At 46.9% G+C, this 24,705-nt stretch overlaps 1 protein-coding gene across 3 annotated transcripts; it reads left to right on the top strand.

Moving 5' to 3' along the window:
• The first annotated feature begins 1,260 nt into the window (after nucleotides 1-1,260).
• Nucleotides 1,261-24,549, top strand: WDSUB1 (WD repeat, sterile alpha motif and U-box domain containing 1). 3 transcript variants are annotated; one of them, XM_073545689.1, is made up of 12 exons: nucleotides 1,304-1,411; nucleotides 4,428-4,498; nucleotides 6,418-6,825; nucleotides 9,125-9,309; nucleotides 10,073-10,165; nucleotides 10,248-10,341; nucleotides 11,726-11,759; nucleotides 12,403-12,443; nucleotides 12,903-13,009; nucleotides 15,078-15,257; nucleotides 15,651-15,791; nucleotides 23,777-24,549. In XM_073545689.1, exons 2-12 carry the CDS (start codon nucleotides 4,455-4,457, stop codon nucleotides 23,953-23,955), a joined length of 1,506 nt encoding a protein of 501 aa, XP_073401790.1. In that variant the 5' UTR covers nucleotides 1,304-1,411; nucleotides 4,428-4,454; the 3' UTR covers nucleotides 23,956-24,549. The 3 variants fall into 3 exon arrangements, with proteins under 3 accessions (XP_073401791.1, XP_073401790.1, XP_073401792.1); XM_073545690.1 differs by lacking the exon at nucleotides 4,428-4,498 and having other exon boundaries at nucleotides 1,261-1,411; XM_073545691.1 differs by lacking the exons at nucleotides 1,304-1,411; nucleotides 4,428-4,498; nucleotides 6,418-6,825 and adding an exon at nucleotides 6,834-9,018.
• The last annotated feature ends 156 nt before the right edge of the window (nucleotides 24,550-24,705 follow it).

The following is a 24,705-nucleotide window of genomic DNA, read 5'->3' as shown; positions in this document are numbered from 1 at the left end:
ACCCCAAGTCTACGGTAATACCCCCCACTAACCCCAAGTCTATGGTAATACCCCCCACTAACCCCAAGTGTACGGTAATAACCCCCACTAACCCCAAGTCTATGGTAATACCCCCCACTAACCCCAAGTCTACGGTAATACCCCCCACTAACCCCAAGTCTATGGTAATACCCCCCACTAACCCCAAGTGTACGGTAATAACCCCCACTAACCCCAAGTCTACGGTAATACCCCCCACTAACCCCAAGTCTACGGTAATACCCCCCACTAACCCCAAGTCTATGGTAATACCCCCCACTAACCCCAAGTGTACGGTAATACCCCCCACTAACCCCAAGTCTACGGTAATACCCCCCACTAACCCCAAGTCTATGGTAATACCCCCCACTAACCCCAAGTGTACGGTAATAACCCCCACTAACCCCAAGTGTACAGTAATACCCCCCACTAACCCCAAGTCTACGGTAATACCCCCCACTAACCCCAAGTGTACGGTAATACCCCCCACTAACCCCAAGTGTACAGTAATACCCTCCACTCACCCTCAACCCTAAATGTACAAGTAATACCCCCCAGTAACCCCCAGTCTGCAGTAATAGTACTCCTAACCCCCAGTCTGCAGTAATAGTATACAGTTGCAGCCAGATCCAATTTTCAGATTTTTCTCTTGTGGGAGTGTCCATCCCAGTAATACAGGTTGGATGTGAGGTCTGCATGTATCCAGGGTGCTGCTGCCTTCATAAGCTCATATCAGCACAGCTTCTATCCTGCACACATTTCCTCTTTATGTGCTTTCCTCCTTATCTATACTCTTTCTTACTCCGTCCTCCATGATACTGTAGATACTTTCCCCCTTTCCATGCTTTAAATCTCTGTATAACCTCCACCCTCCATGCTGCCATCTCTTAGGCTTCATTCAGACGTCCGGTTTCCGTGTACACGTTCCATCCATGTTTTCCACGGATAGAAATTATACCTAGTACAACGGAAGGCGCTGTTCACACATCTGACTTCTTTTTTGCAGCATGATCCTTGCAAAATTGCGGAGACATTGGGTCAGTCATTGTAGAGTTTTGCAGAACAAGTCTGCCACTTACCTAGTATATTTTAAAGGGGACAAAAAAAGTGCAACGTCCCCTTTAAATGTGCAAACATAATTCTTACCATATATCTACATTGAAAAATAAAAAAAAAAACCGTTCAAAAAATCCCCGAGAATTCCAGAGAGAAATACAATAAAAAACAAAGGCACTCACTGGCTGCCAGCACCTGGAGTCACGTGACTGACACCGGAGACCCACGTGACTCCTCTATCAGGGAGCGCAGAGAGGATTGGGAGTGACGTCACCTCCTGTAGCTCTCGCTGCTCTGCACGCTCCGCCCCCTGCCGGTCAGGACGTGCTCTGTCTGGGTGAGTGTGCTATGTTGTTGAATGGGGGTCTGGACTGTCCCACTTGATGGCGGGGGGCGACGTTTGTCTATTTATTCCTCTTTTCTTGTGTATGTATCCAGTTTCCGGGTTTGGATGCTCTGAATTCCCTTCTGGATATTATCATCCCCTTTTGCTGTGCTGGACTTGTGTATTGGTAGTAGTGAACCCTAATTTGTTATATCAGTGACCCCCCATATTTAGGAGTTAGCAGACCCAATGCGGTTACTAAGCAACAAAACATGGAGTTCACTAATGGGATGAATAAATGATAGTGGCCGGATGTTATTATGGTTGTGTGGTGTCCTCTTATAAAAGGATGGCAATACTTCCTGCATGTTGACCCTTAAAGGGGCTGTCTGGCCTTGGGGTACAAGTCTGCAGTCTATGGTGCCATTGCCAGGAGCGGGTGGTCATGTGACCTCAATACTTCTGGACACATTCCGACAAGACGTGACCGGAGCGAGGCTGCACATGTCTAGTCGGCACGTGACTGCTTCTATGCAGCTCATATCCTTGCGCTCCCGGCACAGGAGAATCCTGACAGTGCGCAGCGCATAGGATATGAGGATTCGCACAGAGTGACTGCAGACTTGTACCCTAAGGCCGGACCGCCCCTTTAAGGCTCAGGCTACACGTCACACAGCCAATATTTGCAGCTTGTCTGCCACTTACTTTTTTTTTTTTTTTTTTTTTAGAGCCAAGACTTTGAACTAGGAAAATATCCAAATCACAGACAGGTCGCAGGCAGCGTGCATCTGACACGTAACATGGCGACCAGCGACAGAAAATCCCACAGATTTAGGGCTTTCAGTGACAGTCGCAGCGTGACACTATAGGAAATAATTAGATGCAGCGCTGTCAGACACGTCGCTGTGTCACCTTAGCACAAAATAAGTGACAGTGGTAAAAAATGCATCAGAAATCACAGGCGGATTTACCGTGAATTGCCGGGATTTCCGTTGTGGGATTTAGAAAAGTGGGGTTTTTTATGAGTAAAAAACAGTGGAGTGCCACCAATAATGGCTGACTACGTAGTAGCTAAGGGGGCTGTGAGGCGAGGCGTCTAAATTCCAGTGGTATCTGCAGATACAGATGAATACAATGGCGGAACAGGGAGCCGTCAGCTCTCTGCTCCACCGTTCATCTGAGGCTCAGCGCAGCAGGTGTGACGACATCACCGGATCGTGCCTGCTGCGCTGAATCTCAGTCCATGCAGTGTAAAGAGCAAAGCAGTGCATCATGGGGAAAAGGACTTGGCAAAGTAGTTTTCTATGTTGTCAGCTCTTGTGGAAACTGTGGGGGCATCATACTGTATGGTGGGAGCTATGAGGGGCATCACAGTGTGTGCGTAGACGAATATCATACAGTATGGCGAAGTGTGGAGGTCATCATACTGTATGTCGGGAGCTGTGGGGGTCTCACACTATGCTGGTGTATGGAGGCGCACCATACTATGTGTGAGCGCCATCATATTGTGCTGGGAGGCATCACTGTGTGTAAGGGGCTGAGGGGACTATAATATTGTGGGGGGCATTATACTTTGTTGGTGGTAACTGTGGTGGCACTGTAGCAGCATCATAATGTCTCGGAGTACAGTATACTGTGTGTATGGGCGGTACCGTGGGTGGAAATTCACTGTGGAGGTGTATGGGGGCCATGAAAGGGGTATCATAGTAGGTGAGAACACTCTGGGGCTTCATTAGAGGGAGAATTACTGCGCAAGTAACCCATTACCTGTTCCCATGTGGTGTAACGATAGCGGTCGTAAATTCTGAAGCCAGCGCAGTTTTCAGCTGAATTTGCTTCCAAGGCTATTGTGGTGCAGATGGCTGCTGGCTCCCTGCACCACAATAGCTATACAGGCTGCTGGCCAATCAGAAGACGGGAGCTGCCGGTGGCGTGCCTGTTGAGTGAGGCGCATGACATCACTGCCATGCGTTTGCCCCCCCACACCGGCTATGGAGCAGGAAGATAAATACAAAAATCCAGGTGCACCGCTAATCAAGGATAAACCACTGGGTGCTGTATCAGTGGCAATGTGCATGTAAAGACAAAAGGGGCCACTAGAAGATCCGCACACCAACAACATTACATATATAAAAGTAACAATAACTTTATTGACAAAATGTTAAAACCGTAAAAACACATAACGTACATGATCCCCCTCCAAATGCAAGAATCAACTTCAAAGAGTCGTAAGACCTGTTTGAGACAATCCACAGTGTAAATAATTCAGCCCCAAATGTACATCCAAATATAATGTGTGTCCTAAAGATACTAATGCAACATTACTGACATGACCGATCACATGAATCTATAGGAATCAATCAATGGAACAGACACATAGCCACATTTATACTATGAAATATGAATGCTGGAATCAACAGCATGCTCAAAAAAAAGATAATAACTATGTGCAGCGCTATAGAATTACTTGCACCAAACCCTAGTGCTGCAGACAACCAGACCCATGTGCCTGCTGTGGTCAGTGAGGTCCATGTGATCTCCCCGGGATCCATCTCTAGGCTGAAGTATAAATGGTAGCAGCTGAAAGAAGCTCTGCAAAAAGATCTAGCCCAAGTGATCCTGGAAAAAGTCTTCCGCTGGTGAAGCTGTTGGTATAACCGCGATACGCATGGGGTACTGGTTTTTGTCTCTCCCCCTCCTCCTCCACCTGTTTGAGCTTCCCCCAGGTGCCTCTCCACATGGATTTAGGATGGCTGCAGATCACCATTCTTTCTGGCATTTTCCAGGATCTCTTGGGCTAGATATTTTCACCATAGCAGGCACATTGGGTCTGGTTGCATTAGTATCTTTAGGACACACATTATATTTGGATGTACATTTGGGGCTGAATTATTTACACTGTGGATTGTCTCAAACAGGTCTTACGACTCTTGGATGTTGATTCATTCCCTTGGAGGGGATCACGTACGGTAGGTGTCTTCACGGTTTTAACACCTTGTCAGTAAAGTTGTTGTTACTTTTCTTCTAGTGGCCCCTTTTTTCCTTTTGTCTTTACATGGAGCCGGAAGATGATGATGCTCGTCATAGAAGCGGGGACAGGTAAGAAGAATATTTTTATGTGTTGGAGAACACAGCAGGATGAGGGCCATTATTACAGGACAGGGGCCATGACGGTGGCCATTATAGCAGAAAGAGTTCAGGATGGGGACATTATGACCGGATGAGGATTAAGACAGGGGGCCATTATTACCGGATAGTTGACATTATTACATTATAGGGGTCAGGACGGAAGACATTATTACAGAGGCCAGTTCATCTGACCAACATACTGGTGAGGGCCCAGGTCCAAATATCGCATCAGATCTCATAGGACGCGAATGAGGTCACTGCATGTTTCTCAATCTGTCTCTAAAAGTTGGGAGTATTTATTTCATGAATTTTATTCTCTTATTTAATGTCCTTCTATGACAAAAACTATACACCTTAAACATGATGATTTTTTATTTATTGTGGGGCTTGAGAGGATAAGAGGGGGCCCAGATAGGACTTTTGCTATGTCCACCCCTGGGTGAAACGCAGAATGTGAACAGGGGAGACGTATGAAGCTAAAAGCGACAGAATTCTTGAGTAATTTACTGTATGCCATAAAAAATATTTTATGATTTGCGCTGTATTTATTACGTATTTTAGAAACTTTCTGGGACTTGTCTAACAACCAGCAAGGAAAGTGGGTGCCCCCAGCACTGACTGACAGCTGGGTCTAATGCTGAGCTGCTGTCAGTGCCGGAGGCCTATCAGGAGAGAGCATTATACCGTCGTGTATGGGAGCATTGTGCTCTGTGGAGGAATAGTGGGGGCATTACACTGTGTATTGGGTGTAATGTGGGGGCATCATGCTGTGTGATCAGATAGTGGGGGTATTATACTGTGTGTGGGAGCATTAAGGTATCTTGTGTGGTGGAACAGTGGGGGCATTACACTGTATATTGGGTGTAATGTGGGGGCATCACACTGTATATTGGGTGTAATGTGGGGGCATCACACTGTGTGATCAGATAGTGGGGGCATTGTACCGTGGGAGTAACTGGACATGATTGAGTGTGTGGGGTGACTGGGGGCACAAAACTATGTTTTGGGGACATCATAAAATGTGGGAGTCATCATACTTTATTTCTTTTCTAACTTTTAAACTTGGGAGGTATGACCATGGCTTTACTGAGAAGGGGGATGGTCTCACTTACAACACCGTGTGCTAATAATTTGGCACATGTTTCTGGCACAAAGTGAACTAACAGCTGGTGTAAACTTTGACTAGAGATGTATCACTCAGTAGGGATAAGGCTGACGCATTTTCAGACTGCCTCATCTAGGTTTCCTCTCTATATAACGTCGTCTGAGTGGATAACTCTGCCCGTCATGGGGTTGGAGAGCTTCTGTTCCGAGAGCTGCCTAATGAGTTGAATCTCTTTCTTATCGTTCCCTCTCTTGGGGAAGAACCGATCACTGGGGATTCTGCTGGCACCTGTATGTTTCCTCTGCAGGGAAGATGTAATATTACTTGGCACAGGCTGACACAGTTTCTGTCCATTAGAATGTCAGTTACTCCCTACAGTGGCTGACAGAGGGAGTCCTGAGCGGCGGACCCCGTGAACGACATCGTTGGGCCAAAAAGTGGGGAATGTGCCTGTAACTCACAATCCACTGGATTAGTACCAGGAGCGACATACGGACCGGGTGTCACCAAAGGCTCAAACACTTTAGTGACCGCCATGATTAAGAAGTACAATGTGAAAGGCGTTGGATTAATGCTGGGAGACGCTCTTGTCCGGCTTTGATGTATCTTCTATTAAGTGAGGCCGTTTTTCAGCCGAGGAGACGGAGTGTTGAACTTTTTGCTTGTGATCTTTATAAATCGCACACTGAAGCAGTCGTGCATCTGTCATTAGGGACAGTTTTTAATTTTTCATTAATGGAGGTGCGTCATGTGTTAACCAAATTTCATGTCCTTAATCTTCCAGATTTGGTAAAATGGTGGAGTTAATCCGGACGTTGGCTGATCACATCAACGATGTAAACGGCTGCTGCTTCTCGGACTCGCTCCTGGCTACGTGTTCCTTGGATAAAACGATCCGGGTTTATTCCTTAGAGGACTTTACGGAGGTTTCGTTCTCGCCGCTGCGGGGACACACGTACGCCGTGCACTGCTGCTGCTTCTCCCCTAATCAGACCGTCCTGGCTTCATGTTCCACCGATGGTAAAACCATCCTCTGGAATATGTGCAGCGGGCAGATATTGGCGTCGTTGGAGCAGCTAAGTAGCAGCCCGGTCAGAGTTTGCAGGTTTTCACCAAGCTCCATGTATTTAGCTTCGGGGTCCGCGGATGGATCAGTGGTCTTATGGAATGTCCCGTTGTTAAAGTTTCACAGGTGTGTGTGGTAGACGGATAAAATAACTTTGGTCATCTACTTTATGGGAGTTCTAAAAACAACTTAGAGGTCAAAAGGTCCAGACGAGTCTTTGGGGTACCACCTCTGAGATGCCCATATTTTCTTGCCGGCTGTATTATAGCGATGTAGCAGCAGTAATCGAATCTAAGCTCTGATTACTGCTGTTAAAACGGGCTCCATCTTTGGAGACAATTTTATTATTATTATTTTTATTTTTTGCACTTAATTGCATGTATTTGGGGCTAATAATCATTTTTTGCAATTGAATTTCATTAACATTTTTGCCTTGTTTACCCTCTATAGCCTCTGTGCTTTACTGACTATTGCTGGCTGCAGAATGAGTTAACTGAGCATCCTTCAGTGACCTCTTTCTTATGATCTGATAGGAAAGTTTACAAATTCTTATCTGACTGTTTCTGAGCTCCTCTCTGCTGATTTATGACCACAGGCCAAATCAAAGTTGAATGGGGAGGGAAACCAAGAGCCTGTGAAAGCAAAATGGTGCAAAAATTTTTATGAAACCCAATTGCAAATTTTTTTTTTTTTTTTTTTTTTAGCCCAAAATACATGCATTTATCTAAAAATAAAAAAATGTCCCCAATGCCGCTGTCAATGTCTGCCTATCCCAGGGGCACACCATCAAGTCCCTATCTGCCCCCCGCTAGTGGATGGGGGTCTGCTGATGGAGTGGATTAGCAGCCGAGGTCTTGCTATGTTGGTACTCCTGGGCAGCCTAGCCAGATAGGAGACCATGATGTAACTATGTGAACCCATGTGATAAATGCTGTAAAGATAAAAACTCCAAAATTGTGTTTTGGTCGTTTTTCTGGTCGCTGTACTGTCCCCAAAAATTTCAATAAGAAGCGATCAAAACATTGGGTGTACCCCAAAATGGTATCAATAAAAATGTCAGGTGGCCACACAAAAAAGTAAGGCCTCGCACAGCTCAGCTGGTAACAAGGGAAGGAAAACAGAAAAGCGCAAATATGAAAATTGGTTTCTGCGGGAAGGTTTGACGGGTCCCATAGGTTAGCAGGTCGCCTGCCTGTCTATAAGGCCGAAATCACACATCTTTGTTTCGTGGTCCGGCCACGGGTCTCCTTGCCCAAGGTCAATGGCATCAGATACTGTACGCCTATGAGCCTGTCAAGGTCAGGTCCGGAGACACGTGGCCGGTACTCGAGCCCCAAAATATGGATATGTGACCCCGGTCTAAGGAGATGATAGAAGCAATTTAAAGCCACTTATTTCTTCATTTCCAGCCTACATAGCGCTCAATGACCAGCGCAGGCTTTCTGTTAGGCACTGCAATCTCATCACTCAGATCCAGATTAGTCCTGCAGTGACAAATGTCACCACAGGGGGCAGTGTCTTTGAGAAAAGTGCATATATTACCCAGAGGTCTTTGATGACCTCCTGGGGGATATATTAAGTAAAAGAATATGTGCAATTATACGATAAGTAAAAAGATTGGACACACCAAGTATGCGTGGAGAGATTAGTTGTACCAAGATATTGGCAACACCAAGGGTGGACCGAGAGAATGGCCACACCCAGGGTGCACCAAGAGATTGATTACACCATGAGACTGGCCACACCAAGGGTGCACCGAGAGATTGATTACACCATGAGACTGGCCACACCAAGGGTGCACCGAGAGATTGATTACACCATGAGACTGGCCACACCAAGGGTGCACCGAGAGATTGATTACACCATGAGACTGGCCACACCAAGGGTGCACCGAGAGATTGATTACACCATGAGACTGGCCACACCAAGGGTGCACCGAGAGATTGATTACACCATGAGACTGGCCACACCAAGGGTGCACCGAGAGATTGGCCATGCCAAGAGTGCACCGAGAGACTGGTTACACTGCAAAACTGTCCATACCAAGGGTGCACTGAGAGATTGATTACACCATGAGACTGGCCACACCAAGGGTGCACCTAGAGAATGGATATACCAACAGATTGGCCATTGAGAGATTGTCCACACCAAGAATGCACTGATTGATTGGCCACACCAAGGGTGTACCTAGAGAATGGATATACCAACAGATTGGCCATACTAAGAGATTGGCCATTGAGAGATTGGTTACACTGCGAGACTGGCCACACCAAGGGTGCTCCGAGAGATTGGATGTACCAAGAGATTGGCCACACCAAGGTTGCAATCACCCTCATTTGCATATGGATTAAAAGTGTAGATGTAGATGCCGGAAGTGCTGGTGTCAGGAGTCCTGAATATTTTGCATTGTGGCTTCTTCTTGCAGATCGGGCCTGGTGAAGGATGGCTCTCTCGTGGCTTGTGCCTTCTCCCCTGGCGGGAATATTTTTATCACCGGTTCTTCATGTGGAGATCTGACGGCCTGGGATGAGAACATGCGCTGTCTGTACAATGACAAGGCTCATGACCTGGGAGTAACGTGCTGCGACTTCTCACCAACACCAATAACTGGTCAGTAAAGAGAGAAAGTCAGCAGAGATCAGGAAATCTCAGGTTATTAATACATGGCATAGAAATGTTTCATGTTCTATGTATTAAAGGGGCTGTCCGGCGCTGACAGCAAATCGATGGGGGTCCAACACTGGGCAGCTCAGCTGCAGCAATCGGAGAGCAACATGATGTAGGGGCAGATACTTTGATTCCATGAATGTCACTTACTTACTGGACTGTGTTTGTGTTTAATTACAATCAGTGCTTTATTAGCAGGAGATTATCACTACAGAACTAGGTGTCTTGTGCCTCCTCCTGGTCTGGCCATGCCCCCAACACTGATTGGCAGCTTTGTGTCAATATACAGGGTACATATAAAGCAACCAATCAGATGTGTGGGCGGGGCTATACACAGCTCAGCATTCCGAGCTCTGCAGCAGAAAAAATAGTGATTGTATCAACTGCTGCGCCCAGTAAACTCGTTGGAATCAGCATCTCTGACCCTACTTCATGCAGCTGTCAGAAAAGCTGCTGATGGATTCCCTTTAAAAAAAAAGTTTAGCTTCTGTTCCAGGCACAGCACATGGCGGAGAGTGGTGTCACTCAGGTGTATGTCGAACTCTCTTGGCCGCACCTGCATGTTTTCATTGCACCAGTTTTGTAGATGGGAGAGAATAAAACATTGAAGCTGTGGCTGATATTAGCCTGGCTCAGTGGGTAAAAGCTCCATGTCTGTTTTGGATATCGCCTGTCGTTTTTTGTTAACATCTCGGCTCTCTTTCAGACACGACACGTGGCACTCAGTGCTTCCAGATGGCGTCTTGTGGTCAAGATAATGAAATCAAAATTTGGCTGATATCATTTGGAAGTGAAAAAGGTAACAGTAATCCAGGCGGACGGACCTGTGCAGAGCGGCATCCTCTAGGTCATGGATTTACTTTCTTGTCTTTACTATAAAGGTTTTGCCATTAGATGCAAATTAACACTCAGTGGTCATGCAGCCCCGGTCTTATGCTGCGCTTTCTCCAGTGACGGGGAAATCCTTGTCACCGGGTAAGTTTTTTACTTAAAGACCATATACAACTTTAAGGACTTCATTTTTTTTACTTAAATGCATATGTTGGGCGAAAAATAAATTTAGCAAATTCGGTCTCTTTAAAAAATGTTGCACCGTTTGGCATTAAAGGCTATTTGATTCTCCGCTCATTGCTGGTTGCAGAATGAAATAACTAAGAATCGGTCAGTGAGCTCTTTCGGACGTAAGGCCTCATTCAGACATCGGTTTTCATCACGTACGAGAAAATGGACTGATTGTGATCAGAGTGTGGTCAAGTGTCATCAGTTTATCTCTTACATGCTGTAAACAAAAAAAACAAAAAAAAGTTTCTCACCTTCTCCTTTCTGATAATCGGACTGCACTCGGATGTCATCCAATTTTTTTTCATGGCCCCATAGACTTGCATTGCCGATTTTGATTTGACACGTGGATCCAAATTGGACACGGGTCTGCGCCAAAAATTATAGACATGTGGCGTAGCCCCGTACAAGGAAAACGGACATTTGTTGAAATCATTTTAGCTGATTTCTGACCATGGACCGCATCAAAGAAGAGCTCAACTTCCCAGTGGTCACAAATCAGCTGAGAGGAGATCAGTAAAGAGAGATAAGAGATATGAACTTTGAACCAGCTCACTGATGGATCCTCAGTTAACTCATTCTGCAGCCAGAGGCTATATTAGGCAAACAGTGCAAAATTATTAATAAAACTCAATAGCAAATGATTTTTTTAGCCCAAAATATACATATTAAAGTGAAAAACAATCACCCAAATCATAATGTGAAGGCGGCCAGTTTAGGATGTAAAAAGCGGTGAACGGTTCCTCTTTAGATTCACTTGGAAATTAGCCTGCAAGTGCATTAAGGGCACTGACGTTTCTGCACGGGGTCAATGCTTGATTTCTCAGCGCTGGCACATCGGATCATTTTTGTCATTCCGAGTCCCATTGTAAAAATGTATATGTTTGACAATTTTTTTTTTTTTTTTAATTTTTTTTTTTTATACTGAATACCGTTGTGCATCTTACACTGGTAAGACCTAAGCCTTGGATACCAGATATGTCTTTAGCAGCATGAAAACATAAAAAAGTCCAATATTATTCATTAAAACCCTTGGCAGTTTTTTTTTTAGGTCATTTTACATAAGGCCACTAGAGGGCAGCAACTATTTTTTTTTTTTTTTTTTAAACTTTTATTTATCCTAAGTGGATAAGTTTCTGCAAAAAAAAAAAAAAAAAAAAAAAGGCCAGGAATAAAAGGACTGGAAACTTCGTAAAGTTTTATATAGATGCTTTACGGCTCCCATAGAGTTAGTTACCCGGTTATGTTGAGCAGTCTGCACTTTTCTGCTTAACTTTTTAATTTTTTTTTATTTTTACAGGTCCGTGGATAAGTCAGTAATTATTTATGGGGCAGTAAGTAAATTATTTCTACTGAATAGAGTCTTTAAAGGGGATATTCACTGTTGTTTTAGGATATATTGTTGAGATTACAGTAGCAGTGATAAAGGATTACTGTTGTGTTTACAGCTGCCACTAGGGGGAGCTCACTGCCTATACAAACACACACTGCAGGGCCCAGCTGTATAAATCTGGGTGCAGGAGGACAGTGGTAACTTTTTCCTGCCTGGAGAGCCCATAGTCACAAGGGATGTATAGATTGTTTTGTTCAAGCTGGATACATCTGCAGTGCAGAAAGCTGGTCTCCTTCAACTACCTGGATTGGAGAGAATTTTTATCTTGGCATCTAAGCAGTTAGACAGGAGGTGGACCTCCCATAGCAATGTAGTTGTGGGGCCCTGATGGGTCGTTTTGGCGAGAAGGGAGCCCAGGCAAAATATACTGAAGTAGTGGGGTGCATTATACAAGTGATTGCACGTACTAGTCCCCTAGCGGGAATAAAATAAGCAAAAAAGAAAAAAAGTTTAGAAAAGTATTTAAAAAAACAAAATTTTCAATTTATTATATAAAAAATACCGATAGCATCGTGTCCAAAGTTTTCTGGCAATACTAAAAGTTTATTGGATCAATATATTACTGAGTTTTCTTTTTATTTCAGAAAAGCGGCTGCATTCTGCATATCCTGACACATCACAAGCGGTGGGTGATCTCCAGCATTGACTGTGCGGTATGGACGTACATTGCTGCATGTTATCCGGGGAGGGTGGCTCTCTCCAGCGCTGACCTTGGCGGGTGCCATACTGTCCCGTCAGGAATGTGCACTAAGTGCATGTTATATACTCAGCTGCCAGGAGAAGAACAATGGCGCATAGTGTTCCGTCTGTGTCATGTCTTCCTGTATTGACCGGGATCTAAGAAGGAATGTTTCTCCTTGCGGAGAGTGACATGTCAGTGTGAGGAGGCTTTTAAGCTTTGCAATGTTCCTTTGAGAAATTTAAATATACAAATTGCTTCTAGAGGACTAGAACTCTCGGTTTGCTCCTTCCAGTAGGCGGCTCTGGAGTCCTCGTCCGCTCTCTGCAGCGGGTTTTGAGCCGCCGTATACTGGGGGGTGGGAATCACGTCCGTGGTGTAACCAGGGTGGCGTTTCCTCAGCAGGTATGTGACGGCCTGTGCACTCGCTCCAAACCAAAATCTGCTGGCAACCGGTTCTATGGACAAGACCGTAACAATCTGGAAATTGGGAAAAACCAGTGATTCACCAGGCAAGTTCTTACCAGCGAGGCTCAACCCAGTGTGCGGTTACCGTGAAATGATTTCACTGCCGTGGGGGAAGAGATCAACTACATGACAGTGCACGGTATAAAAAAAAAACAATATAATTTAGAAAACTGATGTGCCTCAGAATAAAACAGGCCAAATTTATTAAAAAGTGGATGTCCCTTTAAAAAAAAAAAAAAAAGGCAGAATTTGTGTTCCATGCCCGCAATCAGAAGGGGGTAGATGTGCACTGCACTATAAGGCAATTTATGGGGCAAATGATAAATTATAATTCCGGTGGATCATACCCCTCCCACTATTTTTAATTCTCAACGTTTTTTGTTTTTTTTAATTCCGCACACTTTAGGTATAATATTACTTTCAGGCATTCTCCCATAGGCTATAGGAAGCCCTCATCCCCTACTATATAAACCTGCTTTTGGTGCACATGCCAGTCTAATAAGTCCAGGAACTGTCCTTACTATCAGGCGCTGTTATTTGCCAGCCACTCTTTTTGAGTGGGTGATATCACTATTTTGTCGGCACTATAGGTGCTGGAGCAGGCTTCCCTTATTTCCCAACATGCATATAATCTAGTGTTACCTGAAGGCTTGCCCACCTTGAACTGAGAGCCCACTTCTCTGTTACGGCTGAAAACAGACAGGAGAGCAGGAGCAGAGTGACACAGACCCATCCTCACTTCCTGTAGAGCTACAAGGCCCGCCCCTCACTTCCTGTAGAGACACAGTGCCCGCCCCCCACTTGCTGCAGAGACACAGTGCCCGCCCCCCACTTGCTGCAGAGACACAGTGCCCGCCCCCCACTTGCTGCAGAGGCACAGTGCCCGCCCCCCACTTGCTGCAGAGGCACAGTGCCCGCCCCCCACTTGCTGCAGAGGCACAGTGCCCGCCCCCCACTTGCTGCAGAGGCACAGTGCCCGCCCCCCACTTGCTGCAGAGGCACAGTGCCCGCCCCCCACTTGCTGCAGAGGCACAGTGCCCGCCCCCCACTTGCTGCAGAGGCACAGTGCCCGCCCCCCACTTGCTGCAGAGGCACAGTGCCCGCCCCCCACTTGCTGTAGAGACACAGAGCCCGCCCCCCACTTGCTGCAGAGACACAGAGCCCGCCCCCCACTTGCTGTAGAGACACAGTGCCCGCCCCCCACTTGCTGCAGAGACACAGTGCCCGCCCCCCTCTTGCTGTAGAGACACAGTGCCCGCCCCCCACTTGCTGTAGAGGCACAGTGCCCGCCCCCCACTTGCTGTAGAGGCACAGTGCCCGCCCCCCACTTGCTGTAGAGGCACAGTGCCCGCCCCCCACTTGCTGTAGAGGCACAGTGCCCGCCCCCCACTTGCTGTAGAGACACAGTGCCCGCCCCCCACTTGCTGTAGAGACACAGTGCCCACCCCCACTTGCTGTAGAGACACAGTGCCCACCCCCACTTGCAGTAGAGACACAGAGCCCACCCCCACTTGCTGCAGAGACACAATGCCCACCCCCACTTGCTGCAGAGACACAGTGCCCGCCCCCCACTTGCTGTAGAGGCACAGTGCCCGCCCCCCACTTGCTGTAGAGGCACAGTGCCCGCCCCCCACTTGCTGTAGAGGCACAGTGCCCGCCCCCCACTTGCTGTAGAGACACAGTGCCCGCCCCCCACTTGCTGTAGAGACACAGTGCCCACCCCCACTTGCTGTAGAGACACAGTGCCCACCCCCACTTGCAGTAGAGACACAGAGCCCACCCCCCACTTGCTGTAGAGACACAATGCCCACCCCCACTTGCTGCAGAGACACAATGCCCACCCCCACTTCCGGTAGAGACAACGTGATACATTTTATATATTATATTAGCCATTCTGTTCTGTGGGAAATGTCTGCAATTGTGTCAGTTCTTAGTACGTGTTGTGGTGGCCATTACATGGGAATCCCAGCCTGATGGGATCTGTGGACTTACAAGTCTATGTTTCCTGGTAGATTAACGATCCCCAGTTAGGTGGCAATGACTGATAGATCCCCCTCGGTTGTAGCTCTGGATGTTCTCTCCCGTTATGGTTGGGTATATTTTATGTTCCAGCTGCTGAAATAAAGAGAAAACCCAACATTTCTATTGAATCGTGGACAGAAGAGGATGTCAGGACGTGGCTTGTAAACGAGAGCCTGGCGGAGGTAGAGCATCAATTCACCACAAACAACATAGACGGAAAAGAGTTACTTGGCCTCACCAAGGACTCCCTGCTCCATGACCTCAAGATAGGTATGGTGTCCCGCAGATGACGACATTGAGCCCCGAGCAATCAGTATTTGCCCAAATTTCAATCTGAAATGTCACAAAAATTTTGCGCATAGAAGTTGCACAGAAAAGCATTGCCACTTTGTGTTTTATGCCAACTTCTGGAAAAATGACATGAGCCAAGCACGCTCAACAAACTAATCACAATTTACACCACAAAAGTTGGCATTAGCTACAGAGACTGGCGAACGTTTCTGGATGTGGCTCCGGTTGCAGTTTGCTTTTAAAAAAAAAAAAAAAAAAAAAAGAATGAATTTGGCGCATCTTATTCCAGCGCTCCCCTCATTAAAAAACATGATGAATTGGGGCCATAATGGTCATAGATTCGGGACTAATCCGTGTGTTTTTCTTCGGCAGAATCCTTAGGGCTGAGAAATAAGATTTTGAGAAAAATTGAAGATCTGAAAAGCAAAATGCAAGCAGCGACTTCTAGCATCCCCGAGGAATTTCTCTGCCCCATCACTTGTGAAATCATGAAGGATCCGGTCATTGCATCAGGTAACGTTCATTATAACCAGTACATCCCCTTTAAGACTTCTTCAGGCTTTTTATCTACTCACCATCCAAACCATGGAGGCGTCTGAGCACCCATTTATGATTGACATTTGTGTCATATGAAGGACATCCGGCAGAGATCACAGAGTCCCCCATAGAGGAGGATGCTCCGTACAGATGGAGCCTTCACCAAACCATGATTTCTTGCACCAGGACCGTTTGTGCTTGGCATGGCTACTGCACCAACGCACAACGTGTAGACATGCCATGTTAACGCTGTAGCCAGAGTTGCGGGTTTAACCCTCTGGTACATCTGTAATATTTTTTTTATGCCATCAATTTGACAATCAATATCAAAATCCCCATGTGAATTTCACAGCAAATTCGCTGTATCCTGATTCGTCGCATAAAAATACACCACGTATGCTGAATCCACCCGATCAGTACCAGTCACGGAATATACACTCACTGGCCACTTTATTAGGTACACCATGCTAGTAACGGGTTGGACCCCCTTTTGCCTTCAGAACTGCCTCAATTCTTCGTGGCAGAGATTCAACAAGGTGCTGGAAGCATTCCTCAGAGATTTTGGACCATATTGACATGATGGCATCACACAGTTGGCGCAGATTTGTCGGCTGCACATCCCTGATGCGAATCTCCCGTTCCACCACATCCCAAAGATGCTCTATTGGATTGAGATCTGGTGATTGAGGAGGCCATTTGAGTACAGTAAACTCATTGTCATGTTCAAGAAACCAATCTGAGATGATTCGAGCTTTATGACATGGCGCATTATCCTGCTGAAAGTAGCCATCAGATGTTGGGTACATTGTGGTCATAAAGGGATGGACATGGTCAGCAACAATACTCAGGTAGGCTGTGGCGTTGCAACGATGCTCAATTGGTACCAAGGGGCCCAAAGAGTGCCAAGAAAAAATTCCCCACACCATGACACCACCACCACCAGCCTGAACCGTTGATACAAGGCAGGATGGATCCATGCTTTCATGTTGTTTACGCCAAATTCTGACCCTACCATCCGAATGTCGCAGCAGAAATCGAGACTCATCAGACCAGGCAATGTTTTTCCAATCTTCTACTGTCGAATTTCGATGAGCTTGTGCAAATTGTAGCCTCAGTTTCCTGTTCTTAGCTGAGAGGAGTGGTACCCAGTGTGGTCTTCTGCTGCTGTAGCCCATCTGCCTCAAAGTTCGACGCACTGTGCGTTCAGAGATGCTCTTCTGCCTACCTTGGTTGTAACGGGTGGCAATTTGAGTCACTGTTGCCTTTCTATCAGCTCGAACCAGTATGCCCATTCTCCTCTGACCTCTGGCATCAACAAGGCATTTCCGGCCACAGAACTGCCGCTCACTGGATTTTTTTTTCTTTTTCGGACCATTCTCTGTAAACCCTAGAGATGGTGGTGCGTGAAAATCCCAGTAGATCAGCAGTTTCTGAAATACTCAGACCAGCCCTTCTGGCACCAACAATCATGCCACGTTCAAAGGCACTCAAATCACCTTTCTTCCCCATACTGATGCTCGGTTTGAACTGCAGGAGATTGTCTTGACCATGTCTACATGCCTAAATGCACTGAGTTGCCGCCATGTGATTGGCTGATTAGAAATTAAGTCTTAACACACAGTTGGACAGGTGTACCTAATAAAGTGGCCAGTGAGTGTAGGTGCCCATACATCTTACTGTTGGCAGAGCACCATTTCTCCTCATATCCATGGTTCGTCCAAGCATCCATGTGTTCTCGATGGGGACAGCAGAGTGGGCCACTAACAAATGAGAACGTGATCACTAGTGATGAGCGAACGTGCTGGGATAAGGCGTTATCATGCTCGGGTGCTAATGGATTGTCTTCAGCATGCTCGAAAAATATGTTCGAGTTCCCGCGGCTGCATGTGGACCTTTTTTTTGTCCCCTCAAGGCAAAGAAAAGTTCCATCTTCCTTTTCAGATCAGACAATGAGATTATGTGATAGACCCCCCCCACCTCGGTCAGGGACAGATTCACCAAGTCCTGGCACAGGTCCATCCTTCAGAACCAGGGCCACTTCGGAATCCGGGTGCCATCTCATCCATGCGTCCCATTAGTTCTGGCATTTGGTTCGTGCACCAGGAATACACTGTGATGTGGTTGCAGAAGGAGTTAATTTATTTTTCAGACAACCAGGAAAACGTAAAAGGAATAAAAGATTGTCAGCTTCAATTAATTAGCGAGTCACGTCCCCGTTTCTGTTCTTCCTATTTACACATGAAAGCGTTCAGCCAACCAGGGACTTCTGAGAGCATCTTAGATTATTCCGGCGACAGATCTGTGATCGAAACTCACAAAACAATTTCAAACTCACAGCGACGGCTGATTTGCAAAAAAAAAAAAAAAAAAATACTTTTCTCTTATCAAACACTTGGAGAAGAACTTGTGCCGCGATGGAAAGTGCTTTATTATACTTAAATGTAAATGTAGCAGGAGACTGGGCAGAAGGACGCGTTATACGTAGTCACAGGAGGTCACCATGATGCAACCCAAGATCAGCAGTCACCTAACGAATGCGAACCTCAGATTCAGGCTACGTTCCCACAATGAGGATTTGGTGCAGTTCTGAGGTTCCAGATTTTAAAAAAACAAACAATTGCACAGTGTGCATAAGGATTACATCTACTTACCTGGACACCGAATTTTTGGAGTAAGAAGGTACGCAGCAGAAACAGAATGGTCTAATTACTGTGGGACTTTAGTGTAAGGGAAGAGTCACACAGTCTTAGAACTCAGGGATTGCACGGACTGACAGTCAGCTCCCAACCCAAGCATGACAGCATGTATTTATATGCAGCTGTCACGCACGGGTCGGGAAACCCGCCGGCCAGTCCGAGCACTGGGTTACGGCCGTCTGACTCTTCCCTTGAAAGCATAATTTCCACCCATGGGCTTTTATCACTACCGGATAGGTGATAAATGTCCGATTGCTAGGGGCCGTACCCATCACTAGAACAAGGGTCCCGGAGTCGCAGTTCCTCTATACTGCACTACCACAGAGAGGGAGCGATGTCATGCATGTGCCATGTTTTTTTTAATCTACCAGACCATGTCCGTCAGCACAGTACTGGTATATATGCAATCAGTGCTCCACTTCTACCTACCACAGTGGAGATCAGTGGTGTCCCCAGTGATCGGACATATTTCATCGATCCTCTCCATTGTAAACGTTAATATCCCAGAATTTTCTGAGGCTAAATTAGCTTTCAGAGAATGAGAAATCTCATCAATTTCCTGAGGAAAAAAAACAGCAATGTGCGGATTCTCAGTGCGGTCCATCCACGTAGGGAGTCAGAGCTACAGAGACGGCACAAGCTTTGCGCTTTTGGATGGACGAGGGGGCTCACATATTGAGGCCATTATGTAAAAAGAAAAAATAAATGACGATCCCCCAGAGAGGAGACTGCGCCCACCGAGGAGGCACAATTACACCCACGTAGTATCATTAGGCTGCTGTGCACTGTATTATTATTTATTGTTATAGCGCCATTTATTCCATGGCGCTTTACATGTGAGGAGGAGTATACATAAAAACAAGTACATTAATCTTAAACAATACAAGTCATAACTGGTACAGGAGGAGAGAGGACCCTGCCCGCGAGGGCTCACAATCTTCAAGGGATGGGTGATAATACAGTAGGTGAGGGTAGAGCTGGTCGTGCAGCGGTTTGGTCGATCGGTGGTTACTGCAGGTTGTAGGCTTGTCGGAAGAGGTGGGTCTTCAGGCTCTTTTTGAAGGTTTCGATGGTAGGTGAGAGTCTGATATGTTGTGGTAGAGAGTTCCAGAGTAGGGTGATGCGCGAGAGAAATCTTGTATGCGATTGTGGGAAGAGGAGATCTTGTGAGGATCAGAGGTTGCGTGCAGGTAAGTACCGGGAGACAGGTTGTGGATGGCTTTGTATGTCATGGTCAGGGTTTCGTACTGGAGTCTCTGGGCAATGGGGAGCCAGTGAAGGGATTGACAGAGGGGAGAAGCTGGGGAATAGCAGGGGGACAGGTGGATTAGTCGGGCAGCAGAGTTTAGAATAGATTGGAGGGGTGCGAGAGTGTTCGAGGGGAGGCCACAGAGCAGGAGGTTGCAGTAGTCAAGACGAGAGATTATGAGGGCATGGACTAGGGTTTTTGCAGATTTTTGGTTGAGGAATGAACAGATTCGTGAAATATTTTTTGAGTTGAAGTCGGCAGGAAGTGGAAAGGGTTTGGATATGTGGTTTGAAGGAGAGATCAGCGTCAAGGATTACCCCGAGGCAGCGAGCTTGTGGGACTGGGGAGAGTGGGCAGCCATTTACTGTAATGGATAGGTTCGTTGGGGGGGTCACATGAGATGGGGGAAAGATGATGAATTCTGTTTTGTCCATGTTAAGTTTCAGAAATCTAGCGGAGAAGAAGGATGAAATAGTGGACAGACATTGAGGGATTCTGGTTAGTAGGGAGGTGATATCTGGTCCAGAGATGTAGATCTGTGTGTCATCAGCATAGAGATGATACTGAAAGCCATGAGATTCTATGAGCTGTCCCAGGCCAAAAGGTGTAAATGGAGAAGAACAGGGGTCCTAGGACTGAACCTTGTGGGACTCCGACAGATAGGGGGCGAGGTGAGGAGGTGGTGTGTGAGTGGGAGACGCTGAATGTCCGGTCTGTTAGGTATGATGAGATCCAGGATAGGGCCAAGTCTGTGATGCCAAGGGATGAGAGGGTCTGTGGTCCACTGTGTCAAAGGCAGCCGACAGGTCCAGGAGGAGGAGGACAGAGTAGTGTCGCTTGCTCTTGGCGGTTAAGAGGTCACTGGTGACCTTAGTAAGGGCAGTTCCAGTGGAGTGGTGTGACTAGAAGCCAGATTGTAAGCGGTCGAAGAGGGAGCAAGAAGAGAGATGGGAGGACAGTTCAAGGTAGACGTGTTGTTCCAGTAGCTTGGAGGCATAGGGGAGATGTAGGGCGATAGCTAGATACAGAGGATGGGTCAAGAGAGGGCTTTTTGAGGATAGGTGTGATGGAGGCATGTTTAACAACTGGTGTTTTCCCCTCAAGCTTTAGTGATAGGTTGAAGACTGTGGTGAGGTTTGGGATGAAGTAGGAAGGGATCGGGTCAAGTGCACAAGTGGTGAGATGTGATCTTGAGAGTAGAGTGGAGAGTCGATCTTCTGTAATAAGTAAAAAAAAAAGTGTAGTCAGCTTACCCGTCTGCAAAGCAATCCCCAAGCCTGCCAACGCCCAGCACGGACTGTGGTGAGCATCCACATGAATTAGGAGCAAGAGGAGGAAAAAAAAAAAAATTGATCCAGCTGGAGATGGAGGCGGCTGCAATTAACAAAGCTTTATTGGACAACTTAAAAATATGTTGGTTCTAAAAAATTTCTTATAGCAAACACCAAGCACACCAGTGAGGAGGATCAATGCGTTTCAACTAAAAAATAGTCTTAGTCATGATCTTCTGTAATGGTGGAGAAGTTGGTTTTGGAGGTGGAGGGCTGGGAAGTCGGGAGGAGGGGCTCTGGGGGTTGTTGACCAAAACTGTCTCTGATGTTATCAATCTTCTGCTTGAAAAATGAGGCAAAGTCTTCAGCTGAGATGAGTGGGGAGGGAGGAGGTGCTGGGGGACGGAGTAGAGAATTGAAGGAGTTGAATAACTGTTTAGGGTTGTGAGACAGGGAGGATATGAGAGATGAGAAGTAGGTTTGTTTAGCTGTGGCGAGTGTGGTCTTGAAAGTAGTGTGGGACTGTTTGAATGCGATGAAGTGCTCGTTGGAGTGGGATCTTTTCCATCTGCGCTCAGCAGCCCTGGAAGCTCACCTCAGTTCTTTGGTCAGGCTTGTGCCAGGGCTGTCTGTTGATTTTGCGAGCTTTGGTATGTGTAAGTGGGGCAGCAGATTCCAAAGCTACAGCTATTGTGGTGTTATATAGAGCAGCAGCATCATTCGCATTGTGTAAGGAACTTATTCTCTGAATCCCTCCTCCCTCTCACAGATATGAGTGTAGGTCAAGGTGTTTAAGATTTCTGCGAGGGTGTGAAAGTTTGTGGGGTGGGGATTGTAGACATGGAGTGGAAAGGGAAGAGAATGTGAGAAGGTTGTGGTCAGAGAGAGGAAGAGGTGAGTTCGAGAGGTTAGATAGGGAGCAGAGGCAGGTGAAGATGAGGTCCAGTGTGTGGCCATCTTTGTGGGTGGCTGTAGAAGACCATTGAGTGAGGCTGAAGGAGGAAGTGAGAGATAGAAGTTTAGTGGAAGCTGAGAGGGAAGTGTCCATGGGCGACTTCAACATCCCCATTATGATAGTAGGGATGTCCGCGGAAAGGAAGTAGCCAGGTGGTGAAGTGGTCAAAGAAGGTGGTGGCTGGCCCTGGGGGGCGGTAGATGACAGCCAGTTGGAGGGGGAGTAGATGCGCACAGAGTGCACCTCAAAGGAAGGGAGGGTAACAGAGGGTGGCAGTGGGATTGGGGTGAAGGAACAGGTATCTGACAGGAGAAAACCAACTCCTCCGCCATGTTTGCTGCTGGGGCGGGGGGTGTGAGAAAGATGGAAGCCACCATATGAAAGTGCAGCAGGAGAGGCTGTGTCAGAAGTGGTGAGCCAGGTTTCGGTGATGGCGAGGAAGGAAAGTTTGGTAGTAACAAAAAGATCATGGATGTAGGAAAGCTTGTTGCAGACAGAGCGAGCGTTCCACAGAGCTCCTATTAGTGGGACTGGGGGAGCGGGGGCTGGGTATAAGGTTGGAATGGTTACGGAAGGTTGTGATAGAGCGTGGATGGGAGGTAGAAATGACTGTGGGAATGTGGTGAGGAGGACCAGGATTTGGAGAGATATCACCAGTCGTGAGAAGGAGCAGAGAAAGTGTTAGCAGGTGGGAGCAGGAGAGGGCATGAGGGGGCTGTCTGTGTTTGGAGACAGAGGATTGTATGTTAAGGAACAGTTTTGAGGAGGAGGTGAGGTGGATGGGGAGGACTGAAGAAGATATGAACAGTTCCTTACTAGGAGTAGGGATTAGGGGAATTAGCAGAAAGTGAAGGATTATTGGGGTGAAAGTGAAAACAAACAAACATTGTTTACAGTGACTGTGTACAGTTACCTTCAGTTCACTTCTGGTTTAAATTCTAAAATTTATGTTCACACTTTTAGGACACACTTATAGGAATCACACTGCAGACTGAAGTCTATGCAGACTTGAGCTATGCAATATATGTACAACTAAGTGCAGTCAGGTGTGAAGCAGAGAGGAGTGGTCTCTGCTCATCTTGGTCACACAATTAAGAGTGGACCAGATGCATATGATCAAGCCAGAGTAAACAAGGTCATTAACTCTGGGGTAAGCTGGGTTTAGCTGAAAGGCATACCATGTGAATGCTAGGTGCAGAGGCAAGTCTATGTGCAAAGCTGGGTGATGGACTATGTGCACTTCATAGACAGACAGCAGGAGAGCTGGGTTTATGAACATACCATGTGAATGCTAGGTGCAGAGGCAAGTCTGTGTGCAAAGCTGGGTGATGGACTATGTGCACTTCATAGACAGACAGCAGGAGAGCTGGGTGGATGAACATACCTGTCGGAAGAATAGAGATGCTTGTTAGAGTGCGATGGTGGCAGGTAGCACTGTAATGGATGTACAAGGACCTAGACTGCGCCCATATGGGCCACGACTATCGGCAGCGGTCCAACCCTGGGATGCCCTCAGAGCGGCAGAACAGAGGGGCACTCGGACACTTCATTATTTCTCCAGACACTGACATACTGGTAGAGCCCAAACTTTGTTCTGCCATTTGCAGAGATAGTTATGAGTCCAATGCATTCACTGCCCCCATCCTTCTCAGTGATGATTGACAGCAGCCGTCAATCAGTGTCCTCGGATAAGTCCCATTAGCGAAACGGCTCATTGCTTTTAATGTTATTTTGGGGTAAAGTCCATTCTCCATATTGTATGAATTGTACTTTTCCTCTTACTAATGCAGATGGATATTCCTATGAGAGAAACGCCATTGAAATCTGGATCAGTACGAAGCGGACAAGTCCCATGACCAACCTGCATTTAGAGAACCTTCTCCTCACACCCAACAGGACATTGAAAATGGCGCTGAACCGCTGGCTAGACACCAGGCCAGAGGGAAAAAATAATTATAATTCACCCTGATATAAATGACATAAGGGGCAACATTCCACCTCACTGAAAATCTGCAACCAATCTGCCATGTGCGCATGTGGCTCTACAGTGCAGGGGGGCCGCCTTTCAGTACCCCCCCCCCCGTCTGCTTAACCCATGAACTTCCTGCACTGGTAAGACATGTTCTGTATCTGGGGTCGGCACCATTGCCTTACAGCGCTCAGGGTCCAGCGTCTGTACAGTACAATACTGGCAGCCTTAGGACGGCGCCGCTCCCTTACAGCGCTGGGGTCCAGGGGTCGGCACCATTGATTTACTGCACTAACGCCGGACCCCAAGCGCTGTATCCTGGTAGTGCTGGCAGCCCTGAGACAGCGATGGCGGTCCGGGGCCAGCACCATTGCCTTACCGTGCTTAGTATACTTACAGTGCTGGCGGCCATGGGACGGCGCCGCTCCCTGGCAGCGCCTGGGGTCCAGCATCCGCACAGTACCCTTACAGCACTGGGAGTCACTCTCTCTGAAGTCCATTAATACCTTTTATGTATATATTTATTAGTTGTATATGTAGATAATATTTTTTGACCACTGTTGATCTGTAAATAAAATTCATTGGTTTAACACATTCCAAAAGAAACTGGTGGTGTGACTGGGATATTCCGTCATGGGGTACTCCGCGGTATTTCTGGAGGTCAGAGCCTCTCCGGAGCAGCGTCACTTACCATGCACTTATCAGACTTCCGTTTTTCAATAAAGGACAAATGTGGTAAATATTCTCTGA

This window comes from Dendrobates tinctorius, unplaced genomic scaffold (assembly GCF_039654945.1).
Source record: "Dendrobates tinctorius isolate UK_male_01 unplaced genomic scaffold, ASM3965494v1 ptg000143l, whole genome shotgun sequence".
Lineage (NCBI taxonomy): Eukaryota > Metazoa > Chordata > Amphibia > Anura > Dendrobatidae > Dendrobates > Dendrobates tinctorius.
Note: the sequence above shows the minus strand (reverse complement) of the source record. Positions and strands in the feature narration are given on the sequence as shown.